Source organism: Lipotes vexillifer, unplaced genomic scaffold (genome assembly GCF_000442215.2).
Source record: "Lipotes vexillifer unplaced genomic scaffold, Lipotes_vexillifer_v1.1 scaffold884, whole genome shotgun sequence".
In the NCBI taxonomy this organism is placed as follows: Eukaryota; Metazoa; Chordata; class Mammalia; order Artiodactyla; family Lipotidae; genus Lipotes; species Lipotes vexillifer.
In genome coordinates, this window is record NW_006789227.1 from 512,549 (window position 1) to 529,224 (window position 16,676).

At 38.0% G+C, this 16,676-nt stretch overlaps 1 protein-coding gene across 1 annotated transcript in view; it reads left to right on the plus strand.

The window, feature by feature from the left end:
* Positions 1–16,676, plus strand: part of PIK3R4 (phosphoinositide-3-kinase regulatory subunit 4) — a 74,811-nt gene that overhangs the window by 33,690 nt on the left and 24,445 nt on the right. Inside the window, exons 9-12 of the mRNA XM_007462423.1 lie at positions 6,665–6,866; positions 8,575–8,762; positions 9,532–9,742; positions 12,365–12,530. Coding sequence (XP_007462485.1) covers positions 6,665–6,866; positions 8,575–8,762; positions 9,532–9,742; positions 12,365–12,530 — 767 coding nt within the window. The remainder of the gene's footprint in view (positions 1–6,664; positions 6,867–8,574; positions 8,763–9,531; positions 9,743–12,364; positions 12,531–16,676) is intronic.

Sequence of the window (16,676 nt, forward strand, 5' to 3'; positions counted from 1 at the left end):
AAAGAGTAGGTATAACCTTAGATTTAAGTAATATTCTTGATTGCATTTCGTATTTCATCAAAAATATAATGAAATTCAGGGCTTCCCTGGTGGCGCAGTGCTTGAGAGTCCGCCTGCCGATGCAGGAGACGCGGGTTCGTGCCCCGTTTCGGGAAGATCCCACATGCCGCGGAGCGGCTGGGCCCGTGAGCCATGGCCACTGAGCCTGCGCGTCCGGAGCCTGTGCTCCGCAAATGGGAGAGGCCACGACAGTGAGAGGCCCGCATAACGCAAGAAAAAAAAAAAAAAAAAATGAAATTCAGTTAAAAGGAACATTACAAAACACAGATGCAATGCAGAAAAATCCTGGTTTATTTCAATTCGAATTTAGAGAGTCTTCACTATGTGCAAACAGCTAAAATAACTGGGGTTTGTAATGCGTCTTAGATTGAATAAACCAGCAGTTTACTGCTGTATCTTAAAAGTCTGTGAATTTGGATCCTTTTAATAAATCTCGTTAGAACTAGGAAGTAATCTTTTTATTATGCTTGGCATTAGTAAGTCCTCTTTAGAAATATTAAATCTAGATTCAGCATTCTGTTTTAGGAGGGATGTGTGGATCCTGGAGAAGACAAGGTAGGAGTGAAACTGGTTAGAAATAAAGGCTATGGTTTCTGAATAAATGTTCTATGAGACTTAAAGTGAATACTGAGGGACACCTGACTGTCCTTAAGTCTGCAGGACGTCTTGGTTAAGAGAATGAGTATCAGTCATTGTCTTGTCTAAGAGAAAAGAAGATGAGAAAATACTTCCATCGTAGAGAGAGAATTGGTCAGCTTTGGGCTGTAAATCCTTTCATCTATTGTACTTGTCACTGAATGTACAGTGCTGTTTGATGCCCAGACATTGGTTTGGGTGATTGAATGTTGGAATAGGCTTCTGTGGGAGGCTGGTCAATAACCATCTTGGTTCTTTTAGGTCTAAGTTTATCTGGAAACTAGAGCTGCCTCTGAATGTCCCTTCTAGGCCAATGGTTCTATTTCCTGTATTTCAGAGGACTTCCCTTTGATGTGACTTGAATTGCCAGAGAGCTTTTTCTTTGAGTTTTATTTTAACATTGGCTTGTACATTAGATGTATTTTCCAGTTTATGGAAAATTGGGTAGTGAATCACTTTTTTCAGTTGTTTCTCCTGAGTAAGCAATCCTTAACAAGATTTCAGCATGCAGTAAAAACCACCCCAATTTAGATGTTTCTTTGAGCTTCGGTGGTGCGATTCTTTGTATTTCTCTCTCTCCTGCAAATCCTTAATAAAGTTGAAAGCTTCTATACTGAAGTTTCTCTTCTTTGTAAGTCATTAGTTACTTCAGGGAGCCACTGCAGTTCCTAATACTTGCTTTTCACCTTGCTGTGGGTGTCAGTTTTCCATTGCCATGGGTAAAAGGAGGGAGAGGGAAGGGACAATTTCTATAGCCTTTCTACTTCCTGCTTCCTACTGCTCTTCTCTCAAACCCTCCCACCATTGCTGCTCCTTTAGTGCCAGCCCCCATCACTGGTGCCATGATGAAATCACTAAACCCACTAACTTGTATTCCTCTACGTGTCAGTGCTTGATGTATTCATTCATCTCTCATTTGTATGAGTGGAAAAGGGGAATATGGAATTCCCTGTTTTATGTTGTTTCTGTGAAGAATAATCTTAGGAGACTCCTCAGGGGCAGGAATGCTCTTTATCAAGGTGTAGTTGCTGCTGGTGGAAGGAACAGCAGGCCAGAGTATCTGAGGTCCTCAGAGAAGTAACAGCAACACTGGCTTCTGTTGTTTGAGGGCATACAGTGAGTCTATACCTTCTATATTGTGTGACTGTCCTTGAAATAAGCTTGAACAATAGTTAGCACCATTTTATTGGATAAGAACACTGAGGCTCAGTGAGCATAGTTAATTAACTTCCTGTGTGCACACAGTTCAGTAAGTTTCAAAGCTAACACTGGAACCTGAACCTGTCTTTACTCCACACGCCCCCCACTGTGCCATCTTGCCTTTCAGAATAAACAGGACAGAGAGCTAAAGCTGAAAGGCTTGCTTGAGTTTTATGTGGACTTAGGAAGAAGTCCTTGGGCAGCTCACCTCTTCCAGCCCTTTGCGAGCCCTTTCTCTGCCTTTCCTTCTTTTTGGTCCCTGCACTACCGAGTTTCTTGGGATTACTAGAAGAGGCTTGGAGCCAGGGGGCGCTTTGGAGGTAGGAATTGAATCCTTTTCCTAAAGTCAGGGATACAGAGGGAAGAGACATGTTTTTAGCCTCCGCAAGTAGGAATTCTGAAACCTCCTGCAGAATTTTTTTTTACTTGGGGTTCTGTGGTGCTCTTTAGTGTAGGACCACTTGAGGATGCTTGAGATACAGTGTGAGTAAAATAGGCCTTTCCAGAGCAGCCTAGCATTGTTTCTGTGGTATGTTCAGAGCACCAGGTAATAGACTTAAAGAACACTTTTGGAACATGTGGGAGTTGGAATCTGCCTATACTCCAGATTTTCAATAGGACTTACCATCTGGAGATGACAAATGGCAGGGCTGTTTTAGATTGATCTCATCTATGAGAGCTCCCTGTTTTTTTTTTTCTTATTTATTAAATCAGACACTAATACAGAGTACAAAATGATTTCACTCCTTACTTTAAAAAATGACAAATACTTTACATTTTAAACTTTTAAATATTTTTAATTAAAAATTTTTTTGACTGGGTAGTATAGACACAAGGTGTAAAATTGAAAAGGTATATAAGAAGATATATAATAAAATGTAAGTATAATAAAATGTAAGTTTTCCTCTAACCTCTGACTCCTGGCCATCCTTTTTTCATTCTCTGTTGATTGTGACTTTTATGCTGTTGGGTGCTGAATCCCTTCATACAGTTGGCCCTCTGTATCCATGTGTTCCACATCCATGAATTCAACCAACTGTGGATCGAAAATATTAAAAAAAAAAAAAAACTCCAGAAAGTTCCAAAAAGCAAAACTTGAATTTGCCTCATGCAACTATTTACACAGTTGTATTTACAACTGTTTACATAGCATTTACATTGTTTTAGGTATTATAAGTTATCTAGAGATGATTTAAAGTATATAGGAGGATGTGTGTAGGTTCCATGCAAATACTACACTGCCATTTTATATAAGGGACTTGAGCATCTGTGTATTTTGTTATCCACAGGGGTCCTGGGGATGGCTGTATAGTGTTAGATTTGTTCTACAGTTAAAGTTACTTGGAATTGGTTTGATCCTGTTAAGCCTTGTTATTGAGCTTTGTTAGGGCAGATCCAGAGCAACCTTGGGTCAGTGGCCAATTTAGCTTGACTCCTAAGGACTTGTGAGGACATGATGTTCTGTCTGGTGAGGTCTCTCACCTCTGGCTGGTAGGAACATGAGTGATCTCCAGCCCTGTGTGAGCTCTGGGATTGTTTGGCTTACCGCTTTCTGGTTGCCTTTCTCTGGTCCCAGGTGATCCTGTTAACACACATGTAGTTCAGCACTCAGTGGAAGGCTGGAGGAGCCCTGACCATAGCTCTTGCTCTGTGCCACATTCCTCTTCTCCAGGTCTCTGCCCCACACATTTAGTCTTTTGGCTTCCTGGAACTCTGATTTGTCTCTTGAACGTGACTTTATTGAATCCTATTTGAGTTCCATGGCCTGGAAACTCTTCACAGAGTAAGCTGGGACAGTCATAGGACTCACCTTTATCTTGGGGAATCACAGCCATGTGCTTCCTGTTTTCCAGTGTCTGAAAGTGTTTCATATTTTTTTCTCTGGTTTTAAAGTTGTTTAAAATGGGAGGGTAAATCTTGTCCCTGTTATACATCATGGCCGGAAGCAGAAGTCTGAGGGCATGTTAATGGACTCACATTAGTATTGCACTTTGCTGGGCTTGACCTGTGGTTAGAGCAGAATCTCCCAGCTTGTTTTGCTTTTTCAAGATTGTCTTGGCTGTCTTTTGTCCTTTGCATTTCCATATACATTTTCCAAGTGATGTGTCCAAATATTTGATCTTGTCACTTCAATAAAAAAAATTGTTGGTATGTTGATTGAGATTGCATTGGAACCTATAGGAGAGAATCAGATCTTGACAGTGAGTCTTCCAGTCCATGAACATGGTACGTGTCTTCATTTAATTAGATCTTTAATATATCACAATAATGTTTTATGGTTTACTTTGTAGAGCTTTATGCATCTTTAATTATAAATATTTTGGGTATTTGACTTTTAATGCTATTATAATTGGTATATTAAAAAATTGTTTTTGCAGCTGGTATATAGAAAAAAATTTGTTTACTGATCTTGTATCCAGCAACCTTGTCTGACTTAGCAATTCTACTAACTTGCTTATGTGCTGCTTTTGAGTTTGTACATTCACAGTTCTACCATGTGTGAATAATAGTAACGATATTACTCATTTTTCCCCTGTGTGAATCCTTTTGTTTTCCTTGCCTTATTTAAATGAGGAGGATCTTCAGTATAGTGTAAATGGAATTTGTGATAGTGGGTATTCTTGTCTTGTTTCTCATCTCAGTGGGAAAATTCTCAACATTATACTGTTTAGTGTGATGTTTGTTAATAGTTTTTTTGGTACAATCTTTTTATTAGATTAAGGAAATTCTCTTCTATTTCTGGCTTGCTAAGAGGATTATTATGGAAGAATGTTAAATTTTATCAAATGTCTTTATCGAGATCATTGCATGGTTTTTTTCTTATATTGTTAGTGTGGTTAACTATACTGATTTTCCTATGTCATATCAACCTTTTATACCTAGATTTTTGGACTAATCACAACTTATGCATATTATATTTATATTTAAATACATTTTTATTATAAAATACATAAAAATAATAAATATAAACTCAATTTAAATAATATAAAGTAATATAAATATTATGCAAAATGTTTTTTTGCAGTCTGGGTTTCGTTTGCTGATACTTATTTTTTTTTTTAATATTTTTTTAATTTAGACTCATGAATGACTTGTCCTTCAGTTTTCCTTTCTTGTAATTGTCCTTGTCAGGGTTTTTTCTTTTTTTGATGGTGCACTTCTAACATTTTTTATTGAGATATAATTCACACACAATAAAATTCACTCTTTGAAAGTGTACAATTCACTGGTTTTTAGTGTACTCACAAAGTTGTGAAACCATCACCATTGTCTAATTCCAGAGCATTTTCATCAGCCTAAAAAGAAACCCCATTCCGGTTAGTTGTCATTTCCGCATTTGCTTCTCCCCCTGGCAACCAGTAAATCTACTTTGTGTTTCTATGAATTTGCCTGTTTTGGATATTTCACGTAAATGGGATCGTACGATATGTGACTTTTGTGTCTGGCTGCTTTTGCTCTGCAAAATATGTTCAGAGCTCCTCCATGGTTGGGGTATCTCTCCACTTCAGCCTTCATTATGGCCTTATGATGGCATTCCCTTGTGTGGACTAAAGCAGAGCCTTCTTGTGAGCTGAAACATAGACTAAAAAAAAAAGGAGTAGAACTCTTACCACAGCTGTAAGATTGTCTAGGCAAATTTTAGGAGAAGTGTAAGTAAATGAATTTCAGGTTAATATTGGAAAATATTCAGTCAAGGATTCCTTATAATTATTGTATCACTACTTTAATGTTATTTTAAGAAACAAGGAATTTCTTAGCTTTCTGACTTTCTAGAGTTTGTGTCCTCTTGTGCCAGCAGATTGTGACTATTACCTTAAACTCCAGTTTTAGAGGGATTTTATATCGAGGCCTTAGGGAATTGTCATTTTATTTTTTTTTGTTTGCATAATAAAAACATTCTAGAGGAGTCTGTGGATGGTTGGAAAGTTAAGAAAATGCAGAACTGTCCATGTACCAGAATATTTAAGTTGCACATTGAATTCGTTATTTAAATTAGTATTCTTTAGCTGTCATACAGTTTGAAGTGTCTTGGGTGGATTAACTTATTAAAATTTGATAATAACCGTTTGAGATGGGTACTAGTAATTATCCTCATTTTATAGATAAATAGAGGTCCAGAGAAAGTGGGTAGCTTGCCCAGGGTCATACAGATTGTAAGTAATGGGGCTGGAATTTGAACCGACGTAATCTGACTCCAGTCATCCTGTTACCCTGGAATGCTGGTGGGTGTGTTGCTTACATTTGCCAGTCAGTCCCTGAGGTGTGCAGAATGCTTTATATATCAGAGTGCCTTCACAACAGTGTCCCACTGCGTATTCTCAACACATCTAGGGACCAAGTTGAAGTACATACACTTTCTTTTGCTTCATATTATATTTCCAGAATTTTTGTTTAGATACTAAATGTTTGTTTATTCAAAGTTATGTATTAAAGATCTGCTAGTTACCAGGCACTGTATTAAGTTCTTTGGAGATTTCAAAGATGAATTATATTTGAATGTCGCCTTTTAGAAAGAACGTTAAGATATAAATCATGATACAAGGTGGAAGATGCCACAATAGAGGGAGAGTGTCTGGGAGATCAGAGTTATGAGATGTTGTTCTTTATTGATAAATTTCTGTTTCTCTTGCCTTTGCTTGCTTCATTTTACCATTCTTACTCTGAAAATTTAAACTGAGTGGTTTGACCCTTCAGCTGTTAGTCATTTTGAGGCCTGATATTACTTGCAAAAAAAACCCCTAGGACATATGGTTTCATTTGGTTTTAGGGAATGACGGAGGAAGAGGAAGACAAACTCTTGGCACTGAAAGACTTCATGATGAAATCTAACAAAGCAAAGGCCAATATAGTGGACCAGAGCCATCTCCATGATAGTAGTCAGAAAGGTATAATTGACCTGGCAGCCTTAGGCATAACTGGGAGACAAGTTGATCTTGTTAAAACCAAACAGGAACCAGATGACAAACGAGGTTAGTACATTTATGTGTGTGTATGTTTAGCTTGTTATTATTAGTTATTTTATAAGGCTAGTTTTAGCTGATTAGTAGTAAAACTAAAAAGTCACATTTCCCAGATATAGAACTTTCAAATATAGTGAGTGAGTGACTCCATTACATAGCAGGAAGATTTGGGGGAGGAAAAGTGGAGAAGTGGACTAACAGTTAAGAAATTAAGTAACCTTCCAAATTCACATGTCTGTATGTGTCAAACCAAAGCTTGACTCCAAAGCCCTCCTCTTGCTTCTGTGGAAGTATATGATTGAAGGTGAAATTCTGTTTTTTAGTCCTTTAAACACCAACCCAAGGCCAATAGTCTATATGAAATGAGGTGAAGTTTCCTAGCTTGTTGCTAGTAGGTAACGCCCAGTGAATGGAAAAGAATAGTCTTGCAAAGGAGAGACTAGAGACACCTTCACCATTTGGTCTTGAGATTTAAAACTGTTGGCTCTTGTGACAGTGACATTGACTCTGTTTGAGGGTTTTAAGATCTCACGCATTCTTCCTTTAACCCTTTTTGGAGATATACTCACTTCCAAGCACATGGATCCCTCTATTTTAAGATCCCTCTATTCCAGTATCAGATTTTGAGGGCAGCTGACGAATTACACTTAAAAAAACTTCTAACTGCTGAACTTGGAATAAAGTATTTGCAACTTAATTATTAATGGTTTGCAGCCATAAAATGTAAAGTATTCGTACAGGTTAATAAGAAAAACTGCAAGCATCCGAAAGAAAAATAGGGAAGGATTTGAACATACAAGTGATAGAAGAATAGAAATACACATGTTTGAAAGGTCAACAATTAAATGAATGCAAATAGAAATGAGATGCCATTCTCTGCCTGTGTGATTAGCAAAGACTGATGATGCCTGTGTTAGCAAGGGGGCAGGGAAATGGGCATTTTCACTCACTGTTGGTGAGATTATAAATTGAACATATTCTTTTTTTTTTTTTTTACTATTTGACTCACCATTGGAAATTTCTCATAGAAACGCTGACAGACATGTGAAGAAATATGTATAAGAATGTTCTCAGTGAAAAAGGAAATAATTGAAATGTCCATTAATAGAATGGTTAAATGTTCAGCTGTATTAATTAGAAAAAGCAAGTTGTGAAACAGTATGTATTATTTAATTTTTACAAAATAATATAGTAATATATCATTCAACTTTATAGTTTATGAGGTTTACAAAGTTATGGGAGCAATTCATGCTACATATTGGAATGCCAAAACTTTGTTACTTAGTGTACTTTTTATAATCAGAGTTTTTGAAAAAAGCGTTTCTCATCTATCTGTAGTCAGGAGGTGACCGTATTGCAATTGACTTTTTATTATTTTTTTCCCCCAATGTAACTGATACTGGATATAGAGAGGTCATATTTAGCAGTGTGGTCAGTGACATTTGGTTGGTTCTTCAGATAAAGTGGTTAGTTGAAATTGAGGTAGCCTTGGGAAACTAGGAAGTAATTAGGTCTAATTATTAACACTGTTGAGAGAGTGCATCTGTCCATCTGCCCCAGAGATGAAATGAGAGCTAACAAGTTTATATGTAAATATAAATAAATTGGCCGTCATAAAGAACAAATAGCACATGAAGTCCATTGCTGTCCCCCTCCCCCCACAAAGAGCAATAAAAGCACATATTTGTTGTAGATTATTCTGAATCTTTTTTCATAGCTAGAAAACATGTAAAACAAGACTCAAATGTAAATGAAGAGTGGAAAAGCATGTTTGGGTCACTGGAACCACCAAGCATCCCACAGGCCCTACCTAAAGGGAGTGACCAGGAGGTGATTCAGGCTGGGAAGCCGCCTCGTTCCGAGTCCTCTGCTGGCATTTGTGCCCCTTTGTCGACTTCTCCACAGGTATCATCATCCAGGCAGTAGAGCGCCTTTTGTCTTTGGATCCCGTTCTACTGTTTTGGATGTTTAAAGGCTGTGTACTGTACTGGAAAAATCAATATAGTGACTTGTCCTTTAGGGAGGATCTGTTTCTTTCTAAGAGAGGTTTATCTTTATAGCTAAGGGGAAATCTAGAATTGAAAGTACCAAATAGGTCATGTTTTAGAGTACTCACCAATAAAGTGGTCTTGAAACTGTGGGTTGAAGATGTCATTATGAACTGTGATTCTAATTAGGCTGCAGTGAGCCTTTAAAATCTTATTCTTCTTCTAATATAACATAATTATATCTGTAAAATAGCAAAAATACTTCTGGGAAGAAAAGGCCCAAGTTTGCTCTGTGTGAGAAATGTCATCATGATTTTGATATATTTGAAGTAAGTTTGTAATTTGGGGTAACTCTTCCCTAGCCAATTATATTTTAATTGAAAAATATGAATTGAACCAACTGATAAATTAAAATTCTCTTCAGTTAAATTAATGAGGATTTTTGTTTAACGTTATTGCTACACTGATAAGCTTTTAAAAATATAGAGTCCTGGAACTTGTGGTTAAACTGCATTTAAACTAGACTTTCATTGAAAAAAATGTCCTTGTATTTAAATGGATTTAAAAATTGGTACATTAATAAGGACAGAAGGCTGGTGTAATGAATAGAGAGAACATGGGTGCATTTTTATCATCAAATACACTTTGCTTGTGACACAAATATGTATATTCTTTTTGTTTTGCAGGTTCCAGAAGTGACAAACGTCCAAAATAGAAAACCAACAATACAGGTTTTAAGTAGTACAATTTTACCGTCCACCTACCAGATTCGGATCACAACGTGTAAAACTGAGCTTCAGCAACTCATACAACAGAAACGGGAGCAGTGTAATGCCGAGAGGATAGCTAAGCAGATGATGGAAAATGCTGAGTGGGAGAGTAAACCGCCACCACCTGGTAAATGTGCCATTGATAGGTAGTTATATTCCAGCCCAGGTGCCAGAGCCTGGAATCTGATGGAAGAAACTGATAATCAGTTACCAGGCAAAGGAAGTGGGAACAAAACTGTCACTTTGAAAGCCCACAGGAAGAACCAATAAGTGAGAAATCCCATCATTATTTGTGAAATTTGGATCTTCTTAGCTGTGGCAGTGCCTTTTAGGCCAGTAACCTACTGTTTTGTCCTGTCTGTGGTCCATGTTCCCCACTTAGAGTACTAGGTTTTACCTACCTGCTTAGTGTCATGCCACTTTCTCATTGAATGTCAGGCTTCTTAGAGTAAACTCTGGCTTTTTATTTCTGAAGGGTTTAATAACTATTAATTTTATTTAAACAAAAAGGTAAAAACACTTAGAAAATAATGGGTGCTTTAGAAAGGAAACAAAATCACCTATAACCATCACTCAGCAATCATCAACATTAAGATTTTGGGGAAAGCACTTCTGTATTCTGAGAAGATTTAGAAGAAACTTAGAGATATTTCAGATGAAAATTGTAGCTCACTGTGTTAACAGACATGCCTAGTGTTATGTGGTGGAGCTAGTCTTTGATATTGGATTGGCAGATTTTTTTTTTTTTAATAATTCTTTATTTTATTTATTTATTTTTGGCTGTGTTGGGTCTTCGTTTCTGTGCGAGGGCTTTCTCCAATTGCGGCAAGCGGGGCCACTCTTCATTGCGGTTGCGCGGGCCTCTTCACTATCGCGGCCTCTCTTGTTGAGGAGCACAGGCTCCAAACGCGCAGGCTCAGCAGTTGTGGCTCACGGGGCCAGTCGCTCCGCGGCATGTAGGATCCTCCCAGACCAGGGCTAGAACCCGTGTCCCCTGCATCGGCAGGCAGACTCCCAACCACTGCACCACCAGGGAAGCCCAGATTGGCAGATTTTTAAAAACATTTTTAATGAGTTTCTGTATAGATTTTAATAATAAAAATGTAGCTTGAAAACTGAGAAGAAATGTATAGTGTGCTTATGTGTAGAGACTGAAAAATCATGTGAATCCCCACCGGCTTCCATTGTGAACTCAGGGAAAATTCTGGTGGAGAGCAGTGGTTTAAAGATTTTAGAAATATTATTAAGCGGTAAGTGGCATCTTTAGTCACATAAATGTTTTTAATGAAAATAAATATCCTGGAATGTTTAAGTTGTTTCTGTAATATAGTTCAATATGATTTACCAGCCCTGCTTTAAAAACAGAAAAAGTTGACCACACGCTATTTTATGATAGAATCTGTCTTTATAAGTGACATTTTAAAGTGGAGCTATACATTTTACTCAGTAATCCCAGAAAAGGTGTCAGATTTTGTGGTTCAGGAAATGTGCAGTGACTGTTGGGCGTCTGATTTTTTCTTTCCACACTTGAGTGGTTGTGTGAAATTGATTTTCTCTAGGGGGAAATGTTCAACCTAGCCTGCTAGATTATCTAGACTTCATGGCAAAGTGTTTTTGATTATTCTCAAATCCAGCATATCCTCCTTATAAATCGCATTCAGCTGTTCTTTCCACACATTTGAGCTAGAGATCCAAGGGGAAACATTTTTCTATCGTTGAGTATGCCAGGTTTGGCAATGGTCTTGGTTTCATTTTTGTTTCTTAGTAAAAGAAATGTTGATTTTAAAATGACTTTATTATTACTTAATTAGGTACAGTGCTGCTCCCAATACAGTATAATCTTCAGCATAGCTTTCTGTTTTGTTTTATTTTAAAATTGATTAATATTAAATATTAAATGTTATGCCTAATATAAAAGTTTATTCATCAAACATTGAAGATTGTTATATGCAAAGACCTATGCTAGGTATTGTGAATGACTCAGAATGAATAAGACATAGTCAGTTCTCTGGCCTCAGGGAATTTATAATTTATTAGAGGAAATTAATTATACACAAAAAGAATATACATAAACAGAAGTGTATAGATGTCATAACGAAAGTACTAGAAAATCCTTGGGCATTCTGAGGCTATAATTTATAGTACTGTTTATACCATCCTGTTGATGTCACAGAATAAATGATTGCAGGTAGAGAAGAAATAAATCAACATTTGGGTGTTTACTGTGGCCCTGGGACAGTGTTAGACTCTTTATATCTCATTTACCAATACAGTCATCCTTTGGGTTAAGTAATTTCCCCCTCATTTTACGTTTGAGTAAATTGAAGCTCACAGAGTTTAAATAAGTACCCCAAGGTCACACATGAAGGTGTGGTGGGTCTTCGAGGCTTTCAGGACTGGGCTGCCTCCCTAGTGCCTGATTTCTCTAGGTCAGGGTAGTCATTACCTCTTGCTATTAAACAAGTAGTCAGGGTTTTTCCGGGTAGCAGGTGACTATTGTGCCTTCTCAGACACTGGAGAAGGGCCCAGTGCAGTCTTTCTAAGGCTATGTGAACATGGGTGACTTTCTCCATAGGCGATAGTATCTGTCATAGTCCAGTAGGGCACTCTGAATTGGCTAGCTGTTGGGACCCTTTGTTTAGTTCTTATGATTGTTCTCCTGTTGGCTGTTGGTGCTTGTAGCTGGGGGTGAAGGAAAGATTGTGTTTGTAAACTGCAACTTAAGACACACTCTTTTGCTTTTCCTTAGGGTGGCGGCCTAAGGGGCTACTAGTTGCACATCTTCATGAACACAAATCTGCTGTGAACCGCATTAGAGTCTCTGACGAACATTCACTTTTTGCCACATGTTCAAATGACGGCACAGTGAAAATCTGGAACAGTCAGAAGATGGAGGGGAAGACCACCACCACCAGGTAACCTATGCATAGGCGGAGAGTCCAACCATCCATCCATTCAGTCAGCAAGTATTTATTGAGTGCTCATTCTGTGACAGGTGCTATTTTAGGTACCAGCGATACAGTAATGATAAATGGACACAAATACATGTTCTGTGGAGCTTTCCTTCTAGTGGGAGGTGACAGACAATAAACAGGTAAATAAGTAAAACATACAGTGTATTAGATGGTAAAATACATTATGGAGAAAAATTTGGCGAAGAAAGAGAGAATGCAGTAGGTTGGGTAGAGTGGAGTTTAAAGAACTCATCTGCTGCCTCACGGAGAAGATGTCATTTAAGGAGAGACCTGACAAAGGTGAGATAAAATGCCATGTGGATGTCTTGGGGAAGAGCATTCTAGGCAGCAGACACAGGGGCTTCAGAGGTTCTGAGGCAGGAAGATGTTTGGCATGTTTGAGGAAGAGCAGAAAGGTCTGTGTGAGTGGGAAAGAGGGTCAGAGGGCCCGAATTATACAGGGCCTTTCAGGCTGTTGTGAAGGACTTGGACTTTGATTTTGAGTGAGATGGGAGCTTTTGGACGGTCCCGAGTGGTGGAGAGACATGATCTGAATTAAATTTCCACAGAATTACTCTGGCTCTTGTGTTGAGAATAGACTGAAGAGGTGCAGGGCAGAAGTATTAGGAGGCTTTTTCTGTAATGGAGCGAGACGGGGAAGTAGTGGGAAATGATCTGATTCTGGGTATGTTTTGATGGTGGAGCCATCAAGATTTGCTGAATGGGTTAGAGAGTATGAGCATGGGAAGAGTCGGAAAATGATGGAGTGGCCAGCTGTGTAAGGACAACACATATTGTAACATGACCCACTGGAGTAGTCAAGAGAGAGGTAATTACTGAAATCTTTAAGACTCTTCAAATATGCATGATGTGACTATGATAAGTGGGATTATAAGAATTATTTTAGGTTTGTACAACTTTATAGTTATCTCCCTACTTGATATTCATATTTGTTCTGTGCCTCGTTTGGTCTGGGTCTTGAAAAGAAAGCTACTAGAAATCAAAATTGAATCTTATGTACATGAAAAGATGTGGGGAACCTTTGGTGCTTTTCTCCTTATCAGTTGATTGACCGGAGTTAACTACAAAATGGTCAAACAACAAAATATCTTTGATAAACTAAAATAATTCAAAAGTTTAATCCTTACCAACCTGATATGATTTTGTTCTGTTTATTCTTTTAAAAGAGCTCTATATTTTTACAACATGCTTAATTCTTTTTCATGTTCATTCTGTCTTGGCATTGCATTGGTAAGAACATAAATCGAAAATCAGTAAAAGAATCCTGGCTCCATGTAGCAATTTTTTGTCCATATTTTATTACAAAATTTTCAAACCTCAAGTAAAGTTGAGTTTTGCAGTGAACAAGCATATGCTTGCTGCAGGATTCTAATTAATAATTCTACTATATTTGCTATGTCATATAATTATCCATCCTCTTATCAATTCATCTTGTAAAAATGTGTTTCAAAGTGAGTTGTAGACATGAGGAGACTTCCCCTAAAAACTTCAGCATACATATTGTTAATATTTGCTTATATTTCTCCTTTTCTTTTTTGGTATAAAATTCATACTCTGTGAAGTAAACAGATCTTAAACGTTCCATGAGTTCCAGCAAATACACACACCTGTGCAGCTTAAACCACACTCAAGATACAGATGTAACCAGGATGAACCCTCATGTTCCTTTGCATGAAATCCCTGCCTCTTCCCTGCCTACAACCATTCTTTTGATTTCCCCCCACCATTATTAACATTTTGATTAATATTTTTAAAACCTCTTCTGATAATTATTTTCCAAATGATTCTTTGTTACTATCATCGTTAGTTGCATTCATTATTGCTTTTATTAGGAGGGTGAGTTTAATTGACTTGAGTAAACTTAACTTTGCAAAAACCTCTCTTGTTAATTCCAAATGATCTTTATCACAGAGCCATGCCTTCTGTATCCCAGTGTCATATTTTAGGCAGTGGTATACCAGAAAATGCGGCAATTTAGCTGACAGTAACTGTAGTGTTTGGGAAGTTTGTATGATGATTAGGAGATTGGGTTTCCTCTGGCCACAGCTGCTCTCTTGCTTGCTGTAATACCTGCTCTCTTGTTTGTGGACTGCAGTAGGCCTTGGCTTGGAGGTACTTCATTCTAGGTCCAGGAAGGGGAAGAGGGGAAGGGAATAGAAAGTGTTGCCTTCATCACATGCCTTTGTGAACTGATGAGGGAGAAGGAGGCTATTATTATTGCTAGAACCATGTGGGGAGCAGCTGGTGGCTGGGAAAGAGCAGCAAAAGTGATATTATATTTTCTTAGGAAATCTACTAGTACATTCTGACTACTGAGGCTTTTCCCTTATGCATTATGTTGGCTGACCACCCAGTTTCCAGTTCTTACTTTCTCATTGAATTTGGATTCGTGATTTAGGCCATCTGGATCTTGGCTCTGCCATTTTCCTCTTTCTTATTTGACTTAAACTTTTAGTTTGTCCCTTGGGGACTAGTTCTTGAAAAATTGCTGTTTTTCTACACTTTTACATAGATATTTTTCAATTTAATCCTTTGTAGTATTCTAAACTGTCTTTTCCATATACACTTTTTGTGCAACCCCATTTTTGGCTCATTTAGCTTCTCAGTTTTAGGGAAGATTGATGTATTTGGTACTTGCCGAATTTGATGGTAAAACATCTAAGTGGAGTTTTGTCCCAATGAAGAGTTGAAACAATATGAAGCATGTGCAAGAAAGTTATCAGTGTTAAGATTACATATTTTAGAGTCATAGATAGTGTTGGAAGCTGAAATTTTTGAGTGCTATCACTACCCTGAACTAAAGGGCTATAAAGACCTGAGGAGGCCTGAGGCCTGAATCTTACAAAATTGAATTTTGGGGACAGGAAGTGAGTAGTCAGAAAAGAAGGGAGAAGAAACCATTTAAGTTATGTCATACTGCAACAGAAGAGAGGGTTTAAGAAAGGGACTTATAAACAGCTCTCAAATGCAGTAAAAAAACCGAGTGGCATGAAAGCCTAGTAAAGCATTTGGGTGTTCTCACACAATGCCCTTTGGTGAAGTATAGTTCATACATCCATAATCCCTGGAGGGCTTTTGACATTATATATTACAAGCCTTTATGATGTACATATCCTAAGGAGATACTAAGAATAAACTCAAGAGATTTAGTTTTAAGGCTGTTCAGATTGGCTTTCTTTTTTTTCTTTTTTTTATTTATTTATTTATTTATTTTTTATTTATTTTTTTTTTTTGCGGTACGCGGGCCTCTCTCTGTTGTGGCCTCTCCCATTGCGGAGCACAGGTTCCGGACGCGCAGGCTCAGCGGCCATGGCTCACGGGCCCAGCCGCTCCGAGGCATGTGGGATCTTCCCAGACCGGGGCACGAACCCGTGTCCCCTGCATCAGCAGGCGGACTCTCAACCACTGCGCCACCAGGGAAGCCCTGGCTTTCTTTTTAATTGTAAAAAACTGGAAGCAAACCAAAAGTTCAGCAGTAGGGGGTGAAAATGGATAAATAAGTGATTATTGTGGAAATACATTTTTTGATATGGAATATATTGATATAGTGTGTGGAAATACAGGTTTGAGAAGTAGGTTTAAGAACCCAGGTAGGGTTTTTGTTTTTAGAATGACAGAGTAAGGACTTTAAAAAATCTTTTCCTCTATAAAAACAGAACACTGGCAAAAACTTTCAAAATCAACTTTTTCAGAATTCTAGAAATTAAAGTCCTACATCAATCTGAAAGTTGTTGTTCAAGAAAAACAGCTGACTCTCAGAACAGTGAGCCATGTATGTGGTCCCCAGTTTCATCCCCCACTACCAAGCTCTGTGATGGCTTTGAGGACTAACAGTCCCACAACTACAGTAACTATGAAAACCAACAGCTAGGTAGCCACTGGTAGGGTTGTAATGGCTTTGGAACTCCCCCAAAGCCCCATCTCCAGAGAATTGTCACTATTTGACCAGTTTGCTGAAAAGCTCCATAATTAGGGCCTATCTTTATTTGACCTGACTATTGCCTTGTTCTTTGAGAAAAACTGTACCCATAGGGCATTTGTTGAAATTATTGGTGGTATTTGTTTAACATTGCAGCTGCCTGAGTT